Source organism: Nothobranchius furzeri, chromosome 8 (assembly GCF_043380555.1).
Source record: "Nothobranchius furzeri strain GRZ-AD chromosome 8, NfurGRZ-RIMD1, whole genome shotgun sequence".
Taxonomy (NCBI): Eukaryota; Metazoa; Chordata; class Actinopteri; order Cyprinodontiformes; family Nothobranchiidae; genus Nothobranchius; species Nothobranchius furzeri.
In genome coordinates this window covers 67,521,926-67,538,265 of record NC_091748.1, presented here as the reverse complement: position 1 = coordinate 67,538,265, position 16,340 = coordinate 67,521,926, and the positions used below count along the sequence as shown (strand labels likewise).

Genomic DNA, 16,340 nt, shown 5'->3' with positions numbered 1-16,340 from the left:
CGCTGCCGTCTCCAGCGCCAAACCATGGATTCATTCATGCCAAGCTTACGTGCGGCAGCACTGTTTCCCTCCTTTACTGCCAGATCGATGGCCTTCAACTTAAATGCGGCAACATATGAACTCATACATGTAGTTACCATGATGAGGGGGTATGAATTTGAAAAAAATTCTTCGTCGTGCCGGCTGCTTGCATGTGCTAAATTAAAATGAGCACTTTCTTCGATTTCCACTTTTGACTTCCACCTGTTTCACTTTCTGCTAAAGCGCCCCCTGGCAGGTGAAGGAAAATCTTCAGTTAAGCCGCACGGTTCAAAGCGTGGGAAAAAAGTAGCGGCTTATAGTCCAGAAAATACGGTATGCTTATCACCATTGAAACACATTCAACAAACATATATTAAGTTTCTGTTGAGTTCAAATACATAAACAAACAACAACAAAGTAAAGGATATAGATCTTAGAATGGTGTTCAGAGAGTCAATGTGAGAAGATAAAATTCTGTTAATTAGGCTGAAATCTCTGAGCTTCAAAAAACTGATTTTAATCAGTAGGAGATAAAAAGGTTTCTGCAAAGTTTGATGACCTGCTGAATGGTTAATTTAACTGTTGAATCAGGTGTGTTAGTATGGTATGGTATGATATGGTATGGTATGGTATGGAATGGTATGGTGTTGAAGCAGGTAAACAACTAAAGAATGTTGGTTAGTGGCCCACAAGTACCAAAATTGGACACCACTGTTAGCATGTTAGGTAGTAATTTCAACTTTCATACAGAAACACATCAAATAGGTGTAGAAAGCATGTCATGTCAATGAGTGATGTGTAATAACATTTTTTTTAAATTATATGGTTTCATTTGATCATTTATTAATCATTTAATAAATGCACACCAGAACACTACAGGTACTTTAAATTTTGTTGTTTCCACAGTGATTCCTACTATTCAACACGGCCCTCAGGTATTCAGTACAATTGAAGGAACACCAGTAACTCTGCCGTGCCGTGCCAGTGGAGTACCAAGTCCTGAGATCACCTGGACTAAGGTCTGTATCAGCATTACACCTCTGTTAAACAAATCCTGTAATAAAATTGTATTTTTATTATAGATTTTCTGATATATATTTCTTGTGGCAAGAAACATAAAATAACATGAAGCAAAGATGTAAGTCGGTCAGGTCAGTCCTGTTTTTCAGCTTGTTGCATAGCGCTGTAAAAGTAAACAATGCCACTGGGACTGATGAAACTGGTCCAGGCCTGCAGATGTGATTGTCTAGATCTCTGGTTTCTTGCTGTTCTCTAATATGAAACAATTATCGATGCCCTCACTCAATCTTTATTTTCTAAGTAATCCTAAAACCATGACTGTTTTATTCACATCCCTTTTTTATTTCATAGCATCAGATAGAAGCAAACTATTTAGGCATGTCTGGAAACTAGATGACATTTTTTAAATATAGTTGACAGAACAAAGTAAACTTTAAATCCTACTCTTTTCCTGTTGTAACCAATTTGGTTTTAGGATGGGGGGCTGCTGAACTTGGGTGGTCCAGCTTTCTCCTCGGATCCTGACGGCAGCCTCCTCATCACTTCTCCTTCTGGAAATGAGACTGGAGAGTTCGTCTGCACAGCTATCAACGCAGCCGGCTACGCTCTCAGGAAGGTCCAGCTAACAGTCTATGGTAAACTTCTCATCATCTAACACCTTTATTTTAACAATATAAATGTAGAGAAAGCAAGCAATGTTTAAATAATTATCTCCACAAACTTTATGAAAATTGTAGGAATGTGGATCATGAAATGGGGAGCCATCTACTTCCGGTCCCCCACTGCCAAAAAAATATGAATGGAGTCTATGGAGCGATAAAGGTTATTTTCTGATTCTGTGTTACATGTGCCATTGATTTCAAGCGGCACTAAACAATTTCCTGTTTCCCCCTCCTGCTTGTTGAAAGCAAATTTAAAACATTCATGAACAAACCAACCTGCTGTTGCTAGCATTAACAAGGAGCCAACTGACACTAATGGTGCGTTTGAATTGTCCTCTGAACTAGGAAATCCCAGCTTCTGAGTAGGAAAAATTAAACAAAACACCCCAAAGTTGGAAACTTGGAAAAATGTCAGAACTGTGACCTCGACATCCAAAATGGCAGCTCTCCATATCAACAACAGTAACTATTGGGTTCAATGTGTTTATTTTACAAACACACTTATAAGAGTGTGTTTAAAATCAATGTTACATGTAGTGCTTGCAACAAGTTGAACATACTAAAAATTTTGTTTGCAATTTAAATGTACTGCTTAAAACGATGCTATTAAGAGGAATCTACAAACAATGGCTACTTAGGAAGTGGGCGTCACCATATTGGAATTCTGACTTCTCCGACTACGGTAACCAGAATGGGGGTAACTTGGGTGTGACACCATTACCATTTCCAAGTTCCAACATCCGCTGTAAAACGAAGACACCATAAGTAAGCCACAAAGTAAAGCAATATTATTCACTTCAATTCCAGCAGCAGCAAAGCCTCGTCACCATCAGTCTGATTTTCTCTCTCAAGTGAGTGTAGGTCATGCTGATGTTCATTCTGGTTTCAGCTCAGAATTGACAAAGCTCTTTGGACCAAGCTTCTCAGATGAGAACATCTTCAAGAAACCAAGAAAGTCGCCTTCATTCAAACCCCTTTTTACTAACGTTTTACCTTTAAGTTAGCTATTGGCAGAGACTAAACAGCTAACCTCCATCAGACCCAGCATGCTCTAATCAATGCTTCCCTGGTTTCTGGTCAGGTCCCTCCATATTTTAAGAGTGCTGTAATACACCTGCTTTTTGAAAAAAAAACAATCTTGACCCCTCCCTCCATAGCAGCTTCAGACCCATCTCTAAACTTCTGTTCATCTCCAAGATCTTGGAAAAGGTTGTGGCTAAACAACTCACAGCTGCTCTTATGAACATAACATCTATGACAGTTTCCACTCAGGTTTCCATAGAGCTCATTCTACTGAAACAGCTTTTCTTTTGGTTTCCGTTCTCCTCTACCTCCCTTGCCAATGATGTCCCACAAGGTGCTGGGGCCTCTACTGTTCCTCCTTTACCTGCTCCCTTTCCAGCATTTGCTGAGCTGTTTTAAAGGAATCTAATCTTTATGCAGATGACACCCAACTGTACATCTCCTTCAAGCCCCATGAGATGTCTAAGCTGCAGCTGTTACACTCCTGCTCAGACTCTATTGAAACCTGTGCTCCAGACAAGCTGGTTCCCAAAGTCAGAGACTCTCTTGGTCAGCTTGCATCTCACACCAAAGCTTCTGTCAGGAATCTTGGTGTGACCTTTGACCCAGCTCTCGCCCAGGATTCTCATGTCAGTTCTCTTGTTCGCTCTTCCTTCTTCCATCTCAGGAACATTGCTAAGCTGAGTCCCATTCCGTCCCGCTCTGAACTTGAGATTGTTATCCACACCTTCATCTCCTCACACTGCAACTCATTTTTCACTTGTCTGAGCCTTAACCCTCTGGAGGCAGGCGTTGCAGATTTGCAACAGTTAAACTCTACCTACCTGGTTACTCCACATACGTATTTCACGAGCATTTTTTTACTCAGAAGTACCCCTGAAGGACTTAGTTGTTCGTCCTTTTATCAAAACTTATTTTGAGCCTGAGAGGGTTAACCGTCTACAGGTGGTTCAGAATGCCTGTGTTCAGCTTCTGACTAAATTGTCAAAGTTCACCCACATCACTTCGCTTCTCCTCCAGCTTCATTGGCTGCCAGTCAACTTCAGGGTTCATTTCAAGATCCTGGTTCTGGTCTATAGGGCCTTACATGGACAAGCACCATCTTAAATTGGTGATCTTCTCAGTCCCTACACCCCCAGCAGGTCCCTGAGGTCCAGTGACCAAAGCCTACTGGTTGTGCAGCGCACCAGGCTAAAGACCAAAGGTGACAGATCATTTGCTGCTGTGGCCCCCCCAGACTCTGGAACTCTCTCTCCCTGAGCCTTAGAGCAGTGGAGTCATGGGTCTCCTTTAAAAAGCTACTGAAAACTCACTTGTTCAGGCTGGCTTTTGTGTGTGGCCTTCTGTTGATTCTTTATCATTACCTCCTCTTGCTTATTTTCGACTGGCGAGAAAAATTACTTTAGGTTTTGTGTGAAAAGACATGATGGACTCAAACTGATCATCTCACAAAAATGATCATCAAACCAGACAACGAGAAGAAGAAAAGTGGTTGTAAAATTTAATGAGCTTGGCATTCTTCTTACCGGATGAAAGAAGGAGCATTAAATGTGGAGAAAACCATTATAAATCTGGCCATGTGGAAAGTGATAGCTATGAAGAAGAAGATGCTATACTAGGGGAGAAGGGATTCTGGTGTGATGTCATATATGCAACTTCTAATTTTTAGTCTTTCTAATATACAAATTTTTACAACCAAATAAATCTCAAATCAGGTGATAGATGTAGTCAAGGGGGGCTGCACAGTGGTGCAGTGCTTAGAGCTGTTGCCTTGCAGCAAGAAGGTCCTGGGTTCAAATCCCAACCTGGAGTCTTTCTGCATGGAGTTTGCATGTTCTCCCTGTGCATGCATGGTTTCGCTGCAGGGACTCCAGCTTCTTCCCACAGTTCAAATAAACATGACCGCTAGGTTCATTGGTCTCTCTAAATTGTCCTTAGGTGTGAGTGTGTGTGTGCTTGGTTGTTTGTCCTGTGTGTCTGTCCAGGGTGTACCGTGTCTGCATTAGCCGGAGATGGGCACCAGCCCCCCGCGACCCTGCGAGGATAAGCGGGTAAAGAAAATGGATGGATGTAGTCAAAACACTCACAATTATTTATCTAGATTAAAGTACAACATATGTGTGACAAATCGAACCAGAAAATAACTTTTTTGCCCTTTTCACTGACATTCATGTTATTTTTTCAGACAGGGACCCATGGGCCAACCAGGGGAGGAGACTCGGGCTCCCCATAGATAAAAATATAGATAGCATCAAATGTGGTCTAATTTATTTTCTTTTTGGGGGTAAAAATCGACAAGTTAAACTTTTTTTTTTCCATTTCATTTTGACTAGTCGTGTTGCTCTTAATGGGTTTCTTTAGAAAAAAAAAATTTCTGCAATTTGTCATATTTGCTGCAATGTTTGTCATCTCAGTGCGACCTAGGTCTGTTGTTGATGGTTCTGGAGGCTCCACAGAGCCTGTGAAGATGTCGGTGGTTGAGGGGGAAGACTCTGTTTTGCCATGTGAAGTCCACAGTGTCCCTCCTCCCATCGTCAGCTGGGCTAAAGAGAAGCAGCTCATCTCACCGTTTTCCCAGAGGTGAAGTATTTTAATATTAAGCACTCGCTAAGTGTGAGAGCTTGGGGTTGTTTTGCTCTTTTTTTCTCCATGTATGCAACCAAACCACTTTCTACATATATTACAGCATCATGTCTGTTCAGTTAGAGTCCAGAGCCCAAACAGGCCTGTGTCTACAGTCCAGACGTGCCACCTTAAACATTTACTGCTTCATGGAAAAGTAAACAAAACATGCTTTCAACTTTTCAGAATGCAATCATGGAAAATGTAAACAACATCTGGTTTCCTCACATCTTAAAAACATGTTTTTTTTTTTTGCTGAAATGTGTTGCTGGTATCAAATTCCTAAACAGCCCACATATCTTCAATCTTTTTCAGTTAAAAACAGTTTAAAGGAGCTCCATGCTGTCTACATTACAGTGTTTTGTCTCGCTCATTCTTTCATGACCGCAGGGGATAGTTTGTGGTTTTCTAAGATGACAAAGTAATCCTACTTTGTCTCTGTGATCTGTTGGCCTTGCAGCGTGCGTGCCAATGTGACTGTAATTATGGTTGATGGCAGATTAGTAAGAATTACTGGTGTATTCCTCTGCAGTAAGGACTCGATAAATCAATGAATGAAAATGTTTAGCGTGAGTTTAGTTAGGATTGTTGTTATTCAGATTTCAGAAGTGCATTTTATTTTGCTTTTGTGTCTTTGGTTGTTAATTCTCCTCTTAGACACACTCAGCTTCCCTCTGGCTCCATGAAGATCTTGGGGACCAGAGTCTCTGACAGTGGACTTTATGTGTGTGTTGCCTCTAATATTGCTGGGAACGTATCACTGTCCATTGAACTGAGAGTTTTAGGTAAGTGTAAAAAAAATCCCCTTTAAAAATATATGGTATATACACGTATATACATATACAGTATATATTACTGTATGTATTTTCCTATAATTGTTGAATAACATACACATATTTAATTAGAATGTATATGTGTTACGTTTTCATCGTGAATCTGTCATTTGTCTTTTAGTGCCCCCTAGAATTCAGCCTGGCCCCAGAGTGATGAAGGTGAAGGTGGGTCACCAGGTGGATCTAGCCTGTGTGGTGACAGGAGTACCAGAGCCTACTCTAACCTGGACTAAAGGTGGTAAAAGATACCCTGCATCTTCTGATGGGAGTCTGACACTAAGGAGGGTTGGACTGGATGATGAAGGAACCTACACATGCACAGCTAATAACACCGCAGGCACGGACCAGGCCCGAGTTCAAGTTCTGATACAAGGTTAGTTCATGAAAATGTCACTCTACAGCTGTCATCTCAACCAATGTCTACTTCAGCTTAAATACAATATTTTAAAATAAATCACTTAATAGTTTTGTGTTATACTTTCAGTACCTCCTGTGGTTGAAGTCCCAGAGCCCCCATACAACAGCCCACTGCAGGAGAGAGTGGCGAACCAGCGTATTGCCTTTCCCTGCCCTGCCAAAGGTGCTGTGAAGTCCCCTTCTGGATCCACCCGCTAAATAAATTAATCTTTATGTATTAACTTACTATATTGTTGAAGGCAAAGAGGTCCTAGAATTCTAAGCGATAATCACTATGCTGTTGTTGAAAATTGGCAGCTTGAGGTGTCAAACATAGTAAAAATTCTGGGCCCTTTCCGACCTGCTTTCCTGTGTAAATCAAATGTTGTAATGGGTGGTGAGTTCTGAGAAAAGCTAGCATCATTAGCTTAGACACTCCAACTTCAATATGCTTGTCACAACCCACTTCAGCGTCAGCAATAGATGTTGGTGTTAGTAATGCTAACCACAGAACAACGCTAGCTCAAGCTACTGTTAAAGCTAATAAGATTACTGATAATGCTAGCCTGAGCTATTGCTAACGGCCTTGTTGGATGGGAAGAAAACCATAAAGAGGTATGTCAAAATACGCATGTAATGTCCTAGGATGCAAATTAAATATCCAGACTTTGAATGAATGTCAGAGAGATCCATAGCTTGCCTATTGAGCTATCCAAATACTGTACACAGCTGTATGCTACACAGAGTTTCTAGCTTCATAGAGCCATCAGTGTTAACTGTCAAATCAGCTCACAGCCTATTTAATATTCATGTGCTGTATGAATAGTTAGGAAAAAACATTTGTTTCAGTGCATTTTTGCCATTTAGCAGAACTCCTGGGCCATTTTGAGCCCCAACAAAGTTTTGTATGCCATATGGAGGCTCAAAGCTCAGACTCCAGCTGTTAAAATTGTTGCTCAAAGAACCCTTTAAATAAAACATGGTGCAGTTGTGTTGCCATACTTACATAATATTTAGAATTTTTCAAAGACACATTAAAATGTTTTTCTTTCAGTAATGACCATTGGTACAATAAATGTTCAATTTTGTTTTAAGGTAAATTTTCTTTGCTTTTATACATTTAGTAGGATGATGATTATGACAAACCTGGACATAAAACAAGCTCTCCTGCCTTCTTTCTCAGGTCTACCTAAGCCGGTTATACGCTGGCTTCGTAACGGTCACGAGCTGACTGGTAACGAGCCTGGCTTGTCCATCCTGGAGGACGGCACACTGCTGATCCTGGCATCTGTTTCACCTCTGGATGATGGGGAGTATGTCTGTTATGCTGCCAATGATGCTGGGTCCACCGAGAAAAAGTACCAGCTTAAAGTCAACGGTGATTAATCTGTTGAGACATGAAAGCACTTCTCATACCTTCCAGCTCCTATCTGTGGTACATTAATCATTAAAATGACTCCTCTACAGTTCCCCCTAATATCCGTGAAGGTGACACATCTGGTAACCTTTCAGTTGTTCTGAAACAGCCCATCAACTTGGTGTGTGATGTTACAGGAAGTCCAACACCTGTCATCACCTGGTATAAAGATGATGCTTTGGTAAGTCAAGTGAATAAGATGCTTGTTCAATTTTCTAAATTGTTTGTTCTTTTCAAATGCCAGTTCCTACACATCAAATAACACTCTGTTATTTGTAAGAGCTCTAATCGTTTTTTTTTTTAGTGAAACTTAAGAAACCTAAATTAGCGGTCATCACATCATCTAAAAAACCTTGATCTAAAAACAGAGAATACCCAACAAGCATGTCTGCATGAAGATGCAGACCAAGCTGCCATCGTGTTCTGCACACTAATGATTGTGACTAACTGACACAAGAATGTAGAGATAGCACACACTGAGCTGTAACATCTCAGTAATTTGGCTGCTTTTTGGTGTCGTAATTTTTCCTCTTAGGCACAGGTGTGAAAATCAAAGCGCAAATTTTAATCTTCTAATTATAATTCATCTAAATTAAGATGATCTGTTGTCTGGATGCTTTTGGCTGAAAATAACCATTTCCTGTTTTGCACGCTTTTGTTAACGTTTGAATATGTACTGTGTTATGGTAATTGACAGGTTGTCGCCAGTAACAGCATCCAGATACTCAACATGGGAAAAACCCTGAAGCTGCTGAAGGCGGAGATGGCAGATGGAGGCAGCTACAGCTGTAAAGCCATCAACATAGCAGGCAGCGCAGAAAGAAACTTTGTTTTAGATGTTCTGGGTAAGAGCTGTAAGAGACAAATGCATGCACACGGATAGCTGAAATGCTATGTGTCCTTCTAACAAATGTGATCTATTGTCACAAATAGTTTTTTTTTGTAAGAATTTCTAATTTCCTTGATGAGATATCTAACAAAGCGTTGTTTTGCCTCAGTCCCACCAACATTTGTGGGGTCTGCATCTCCTCGGGATGTTTCAGCAATTCTAAAACAAGAGGTCACGCTAGAGTGCAAAGTTCAGGGGTCACCTTTTCCTGACATCCAGTGGTACAAAGAAAGAAAGTAAGAGCCCATGTTAAAGGTATTAAAACAAAAAATTAAGACTTTTATTTTATAAGTCCACATTTCTCATTGTCAGGCCGGTGTTTCTGGCTGATCCAAATCTGGAAGTCACCAACAGGGGTCAGGTGCTGAGGATAAAAAATGCACGTCTTGGGGACCAGGCTCGATACCAGTGCAGTGTAATTAACAAAGCTGGAAAACAGTCTAAAGACTTTAATCTCAGTGTCCACGGTGAGGGAGGACTTCAGCCAACATTAACCAATCAGGATAAATTAAAACTGACATAGAACCAAATTCTTATCGCATATTTTTGTCCTTTTATTTCAGTGCCCCCCTCCATTGTAGGGGGGAACGTCACCACGAAGGTGATAGCGCTGCTGGACACAATGGTAACACTGGAGTGTGAAGCACGTGGAGCGCCGCTCCCCACCACCGCCTGGTACCGAAAAGAAGAGGCAATCCTGTCCAACAGACGGGCTCAGTATCTAGAACGAGGCAAATACCTGAAGATCCCCCGGGCTCAGGCATCTGATGCAGGTCGTTTCACCTGCAAGGTGACAAATGTGGCTGGGAGTGCCGAGAAGACCTACGAAGTGGACATTTACTGTAAGAAAGTATTTTCTAACATACCAAAAACTTCTTTTACAAATTTGTAGTATGTTTACAGCATTCAACTTAGGTTTAGCCAAATATGAGGCATCAAGCAGGCATTTATAGTGAGACTTCAGGCAGCCCAGGACTCGGCAACACATCACACCAGTATTGGCATATTTACACTGGCTTCCGGTTTCTTACTGAATCACTTTAAAGTTATCTTGTTTGTTTTTAGGCACTTAAACAGGGTAGCTCCTCGATACTTGTCAGATCTGATTCAACCGTACATCCCGTCGCGCCCCTTCAGTCAGCTGAGCAGGGACTGATAGTGCCCAAGCAAAGACAAATCACGAGGAAATCATGCCTTCTTGGATTTTACTTTTAATTCATGTATTTTTTATGTTTTTATCAGAGATGATCCGATCACGTCTTCTTTTTCCCGATCCGATTCCGAGTCATTTGATTTTGAGTATCTGCCGATACCGAATCCCGATTCAGTACTTTTCAGAAAAGCATTAATTGAGAAGAAAAAATAAGTAATTTTTAGCAAAGCATTAAAATAAGAAAAAAGGGGGGAAAGAACTCAAGAAAGCATTAAAAGGTGTTTCCTGCTTCTCCGTTCTACTGGTTGAAAAAGGAATAACAACTGTCGTAAACAAATCTCCTGTAGCTAGCGCTATCACTGAGTTAACACTAAAATGAGCCAACTGATACTAAAACAAGTCAAGAAGTAAAAAGATTTACACTGTTGGACTCAAAATTTTCAAGTAAAAGCAAAAAAGCCTGGTCACCATCAAAGTGTGATTTATGATTATTATTATTATTATTTTGCCTCCTTTAGCTCCCTTAAACTAGTGTAGGCTATGCCGATGTGTCATCTGGTTTTAGCAATTTGCTTTGCCTCCAAAGACATCACTTTCTTACTTCTATGCTCTGCCAACAAAAAAAAAACTTCTTTTTCTTCTTTTTGTGCTTTTCATTGACGGTCGGCAAACTGAAAAAGCTAACTGCTAGCCTTTATTTTAGCTACTGACAGGGCAAACAGCTAACTGCCGTTAAGCATGTAGAGTACTCCCCCTAAAGGCTGATTCATGCTTCTCCATCTGCGTCAGTGCGGAGACACGCAACGCCATCATCAGTCCTTGCGTAGGGCCCCGGCGGGCACGCAAGTACGTACGGAGTCGAGCCCACTTTTTAAACCTCCGTCGAACGAGATGGAGAAAGCAAGCTTGTGATTGGTCAGGGCACCGCTGTCGTCTACACCGCCGCCATTGCACCTTCAAAAACATAAACAGAGCTGAGAATAACTAGCGGCAGACACGGAGAAGCTTGAAGAATACCTCGCGAAAAAACTCTAAAATATGAACGTTTAATTCCCCCGTGACTGGATGAGTGAAAAGATACGCAGCAAGCGTTTTATTTGTGGATGGAACTGACAGGAAACGTGGGTTTAGAGGTGGCGAGGGCATGAAGAGGTGGAGGAGAATGAGAGACAAATTTGTCCGTGCTAAAAGTTTCTTATTTACAAAAAAAACACAATATAAACACACTATCTTGGACCGGATACATGACAGGATACCACAGAACAGTGCTACGCCCTCTGTTGTCCTGCCGGGGAATTGCTTTGCAACACTCCCCAGGAGATGGAGAAATATGAGAGCAAAACGTTTCCGTCAATCCGTGCGTTTTCTGTCCCTTGCGGAGCTGACAGAGAAGCATAGCCTTTACTTTCGGCAACTACCCTAGGGCACTTCCTTTGCGTGGTTTTGGTCAGTAGAGGGCTCCAGAATGCTCTCCAAGGTGAAGTAAGTAAAGTTCCTACCTACACAATCACTGAAACCCACTTCTAAACAAATATTTTTTAAAGTGTTAAAAACTGTTTGGTGTTACTTTGAGCCTAAAACTTCATAAATTGACTAATTTGTTGTCTTCTCTTTTATCCATCTTCCACAGTACCTCCTACTATTCCAGGGGCAGATGATGGACCCTCTGAGAAGAGAGTGGTTCTCACTAAACATCTGATCCTGGAGTGTGAGGCAGCTGGACACCCCCCACCCTCCCTCACCTGGCTGAAAGACGGAGTCCCTGTGCGTGACGGAGAAAGTGTCCGTGTCCTAGAGCGAGGAAGGAAAATAGAAATCCTCTCAGCCACCGTGTCAGACTCAGGACGTTACGTCTGTGTGGCAATGAGCGTCGCTGGGGAGAAGGAGGTCAAATACGATGTCAAAGTTTTAGGTACAGACACACAAAATACATTTATTTATTTTGCACAGCCACATATTTTATTTTATTTTTTCAAACACACACACACTCACAGCAATGATTAGATATTTAGTGAAACTATTAATGTGGAAAAAATATTAAATTAAAAGAAATGGAGCAAATATATTTGATATGTCTGAGTAAAACATCTGAATGCCCTGCAGCTATATTTTTTTAGAGTTTTACGGGCCAGAACTTGTATTCTTACAAAATTATTTGCCTCAGCCTTTCAGGTAATAAGTTAGTGATTAAGATACAACTGTACAAAAGGCTCCCCTTACAAATAGCTTACAAATGTGTTATTAATTAATCTGTAAACACTTTATAAATCATTAAGTTCTATTGTTAATTTTAGCTTTTAATATTGTAGATTTCACTGCATAATAAATATATATGACCGTTATAGAGAAACTTATTGTAAAGTTTAATCATCAAACATTTTATGCTTAATAAACATTTATAAATGTTAAAAGGGGCTCTTATTGTAAGTGTTCCCTTATAGTTTTAGTTTATATTATGAGGCAAATGTTTGTGCTATACACTGTTTACAACAGGGATCACCAACCTTTTGAAGCTGAGAGCTAAGGAATTGGTAATTGCGCCATTTGAAGAGGTGTCAGTTTGATACAGTTTGAAGGTTTTGTCGTGCACACAATTCTGACCTTTGAATGAGAAATTCAAACGTAAATTCAGCTTTAATAATTTTAATTTTGTACAAAATCTGCTGATTTTAGAAGCATTAATGTCAGTATATCGGTATCAGCAAATATTGGTTATCGGCCATAACAGTGATCTCAATATCGGATGTCGGTATCGGCCCAAATTTTCTATCGGTGCATCACTACAAGAAAGATGAACTGTATTCAGAGAGTAAAGGTCTCATCTTCTGCACGAGACCTTTGCTTTCAGTTAAGGTAAAGGGAATCAGGAGAAGGGTTTATTATGGCTTCCCTTTTTGGCAACAAGGTCATTGAGCAGTACCTTTCTGGTCTGGAGACCAGACAGAGATGATGTGGCCCGGTTGTGCGACGCAGTTTGTGCCTGCAAGTTTAAAGTTAACTTCTGGTCATTTTGATGAAATACTTGGCCTTGTGGTACGCTACAGCAGCAAACCTCTCACTCCAGTGGTGTTCTGTTGCAAAATGCGCAAGTGGAGTACCCAGAGAAGTGTGTAGGTCCGGCAAGACAACAACCGAATGATCCAGTGGATGTTTTTGTTCCAAGCCGTGTTATTTTCAGAGGTTTTTAGACAAATGCAAGAGATCCACTATATGTTTTTTTTTTTTTTTAAATTTAATTTTCTAAAATCCCCACAATATACAGTACTTCTAGCTATACTGTGTTTGAAGGGTGTTAGGAGGCATGAATAAAATATTTTAAACTAGCTTGATCTGAAAATTTGCTGTTGCAGCTTTAAATAAACGTAACTAAATTCCATGTAAGAAAATATCATTTTTATTGAGAATTTACATGCAAACATTTACTGTATTTCTTCTGTGTGGTATAATTCAAACTCTGGCTTACAGGTGACAGCAGATTTCACAGCCCTCATTCTGATGGTACGAGATCTTGTGATAACACAGGATTTTTCTTGTAAACGTCTGACTTGTCAATATGGTCTTAAAAATTACAAATATCATCTGAATTTTATAATTACAATTTATTGTATCATCTTTCCTGTATTTTATTATATGTTATATTGCCTAATTCTTGCCAATTCCCACTCCTAATGAGTGTGTTCTAATGTTTTTTTTTAAGTATATTCATTGCAAATGTGATTAAAAAAAAAGAATAGCAACAAAAAATGTAACACAGTGCTCAGTGGTGAGTTAATTCTTGAACAGGGTATGGGTGAATCTTGGGGCACCCCTGGTTTATAGTAAGGCTTGGTTCTACTGTCACAAATGCTGCACACTTTACAATAAGTCTTCCTTTGACCGTTATGTTAGAAAAATACGTTTACACATTCTAGAGGAACAGATGTGGCTCACTATTTGGCAAGAAATCTGTTATCTTAGTAGTTAGATTCTTCTCACCCTTAATTAACTGATGCATAAAAAACACTTAATATTGTCATTAGTGTTAAAGAATATTTAATAACATATCTGTAAACCATTTATTAGTCATCTATAATGGGAGTGTTTTTTTAAAGTGGTACAGTTATTAATTACAATGCTGTTCTTTGGCCAAATACCTCCACACAGCACAGCAAACGGCTATACTGACATCCTTTGGTTTGCTCTCACACAGCTCAACAGCTGAAAATGCATTACATCGTTGTCAGCAGGATTCGAACCTGCGCGGGGAGACCCCAATGGATTTCTAGTCCATCGCCTTAACCACTCGGCCATGACAACTCCTATGATATATGACCCCAAGCTGTTCCTGTTCACAGAATGTGCTCAGTCCTCATGGGAAACAGACACCTGCTGCTTCACGGTGGCTTTACCAGCATAAACATAACCCACAGACAGGAAGTCAATGTTAAAGCCAGAATATCTTGTTAATTTCACAGATTTCTCGTTTTGTCCTCCTTTAGTTCCTCCCCTCATTCGTGGAGGTGATGAGGTGACGGACAGCCCTGTTATAATCAACAGTCCTCTGGAGCTGGAGTGTCACACCACTGGAACACCTGCTCCTGTCGTTACGTAAGACGTCTGTCACACTCATGAGGGAATGCACAGAGATGGACACAGAGTCACTGTGAAACTGCTTCTCCTCAGCTGGTTTAAGGATGGAAAACCACTCAGACAGGGAGAAGGGTTACGAATTGCAGCGAATGGGCAACGACTGGTCGTTTCTCGTGCTCAGGTTTCTGACACTGCTCGTTTTCAATGTGTGGCCAGTAATGAGGCAGGAGACCATGAGAGGATCTTCAGTGTGGTGGTCCAAGGTCAAATAAACTAATGAATAAATACAGTTTTTAGGATTAAGACAACTATTTTGATGTGTTACTGTTTGCTTTGAACACAAGCTACAGATAAATTTTTTTTTAGGTAAATTAATACTTCCCCTTGCTGTTTGTGCTTTTTTGATTTTTGATTTTAAGAATATACATCTATTCTCTGCCCTCCTATAGTTCCTCCATCCATCCGTATAACCGGGCATTCAGAGCGTTCAGTGGTTCTGCACAAATCCATCAGTCTGGAGTGCATCTCCAGTGGCATTCCTCCACCCAATATCACCTGGCTTAAAGATGGCCGACCTGTGGACACAACTATGGAACACCTTAAGGTTGGTTTAGGGCTTGCTGGGTTAAATAAATTAAAAACACGGATGTTTCAGATAGAGCAGACATGCATAGACTCTACAAACGGTTGGTTAAAAAAATCACTAACAAGACAGTTTCATAAACATATTTATCACCTTTTTTTCAGTCTATTCTGTGAATTAATGAAAAATCACATTAGTGAACATTCTCAGGGTGCTGGACTTGGGATGGAACCCTCCATGCATGGCTAGGAGCTTCCATGTCTTGACACCTGTGGTCTTTATTTCTTCATTTGGCCAGCTTATTATTCCTGCAGTATATCTGATTACTGGCAGGGCGTAGCTGTTAATTGCCAAGATCTTGTTCTTGTCATTGAGCTGACTTCTTAGGACTTACTCGTTGGTACTTGGCTGTGGCTCCTTTCCTTGCAAGTTCATCGAAGTTGCCATTTGCTTGTGGGATACCAAGGTACTTGTAGCTGTCCTCAATGTCTGTTATTGCTCCTTCAAAGAGTGGGACCCCTTCTGTGTGGACTACCTTCCCTTTCTTTGTACCATCCGACCACACGGCTCAAATCCGAATGACATTCTGATATCAGTGCTGTAGATCCTGGTGGTGTGGATCAGTGAGTCAATGTCTTGCTCGCTCTTGGCGAACAGCTTTATGTCAGCCATGTAGAGGAGGTGGCTGATTGTGTTTCCATTCTTGAGTCAGTATCTATAGCCAGTCTCGTTGATTATTTGGCTGAAGGGGTTCAGACCTATGCAGAACAGCAGTAGGGACAAGGTGTATTAAGAAAGCCTACCGATGGCTAGAAATAGCTGGTCTGCAGGAAAGCACAGAGGCACTCATGACTGCACAGGAACAGGCCCTGAACACCAGAGCAACAGAGGCCAAGATCTACCACAAGACCCAAGGTGTAGGCTATGCATAGAGGCCCCTGAGACAATCCACCTCATAACTGCAGGGTGTAAGATGCTGGCAGGGAAAGCATACATGGAGCACCACAACCAAGTGGCTGGCATCGTGTACAGAAACATCTGTACAGGGTATGGACTGGAAGCCCCAAGGTCAAAGTGGGTAACACCCCCTAAGGTGGTTGAGAACAGAGAGCCAAGATCCTGTGGAACTTCCAGATCCAGACCAACAAAATG

General features: G+C 40.9%; 1 protein-coding gene and 1 non-coding gene across 4 annotated transcripts in view; one reads left to right on the top strand and one right to left on the bottom strand.

Moving 5' to 3' along the window:
• The window catches only part of hmcn1 (hemicentin 1), a 128,920-nt gene that overhangs the window by 60,786 nt on the left and 51,794 nt on the right, over window positions 1-16,340 (top strand). For all 3 annotated transcript variants that reach the window (XR_008566149.2, XM_015970954.3, XM_015970953.3), the window contains exons 20-35: window positions 928-1,040; window positions 1,517-1,676; window positions 5,141-5,306; window positions 6,006-6,133; window positions 6,303-6,554; window positions 6,666-6,761; window positions 7,761-7,955; window positions 8,045-8,175; window positions 8,692-8,839; window positions 8,993-9,119; window positions 9,196-9,350; window positions 9,447-9,725; window positions 11,667-11,948; window positions 14,515-14,623; window positions 14,699-14,868; window positions 15,055-15,209. Coding sequence is in view for 2 of the 3 variants with exons in the window: in XM_015970954.3 (XP_015826440.3) it covers window positions 928-1,040; window positions 1,517-1,676; window positions 5,141-5,306; window positions 6,006-6,133; window positions 6,303-6,554; window positions 6,666-6,761; window positions 7,761-7,955; window positions 8,045-8,175; window positions 8,692-8,839; window positions 8,993-9,119; window positions 9,196-9,350; window positions 9,447-9,725; window positions 11,667-11,948; window positions 14,515-14,623; window positions 14,699-14,868; window positions 15,055-15,209 (2,666 nt within the window). In the remaining variant the exon portion in view is untranslated. The remainder of the gene's footprint in view (window positions 1-927; window positions 1,041-1,516; window positions 1,677-5,140; window positions 5,307-6,005; window positions 6,134-6,302; window positions 6,555-6,665; window positions 6,762-7,760; window positions 7,956-8,044; window positions 8,176-8,691; window positions 8,840-8,992; window positions 9,120-9,195; window positions 9,351-9,446; window positions 9,726-11,666; window positions 11,949-14,514; window positions 14,624-14,698; window positions 14,869-15,054; window positions 15,210-16,340) is intronic.
• trnas-aga (transfer RNA serine (anticodon AGA)) lies at window positions 14,251-14,332 on the bottom strand. The gene has a single exon. It is a non-coding gene; the product is annotated as a tRNA-Ser (tRNA).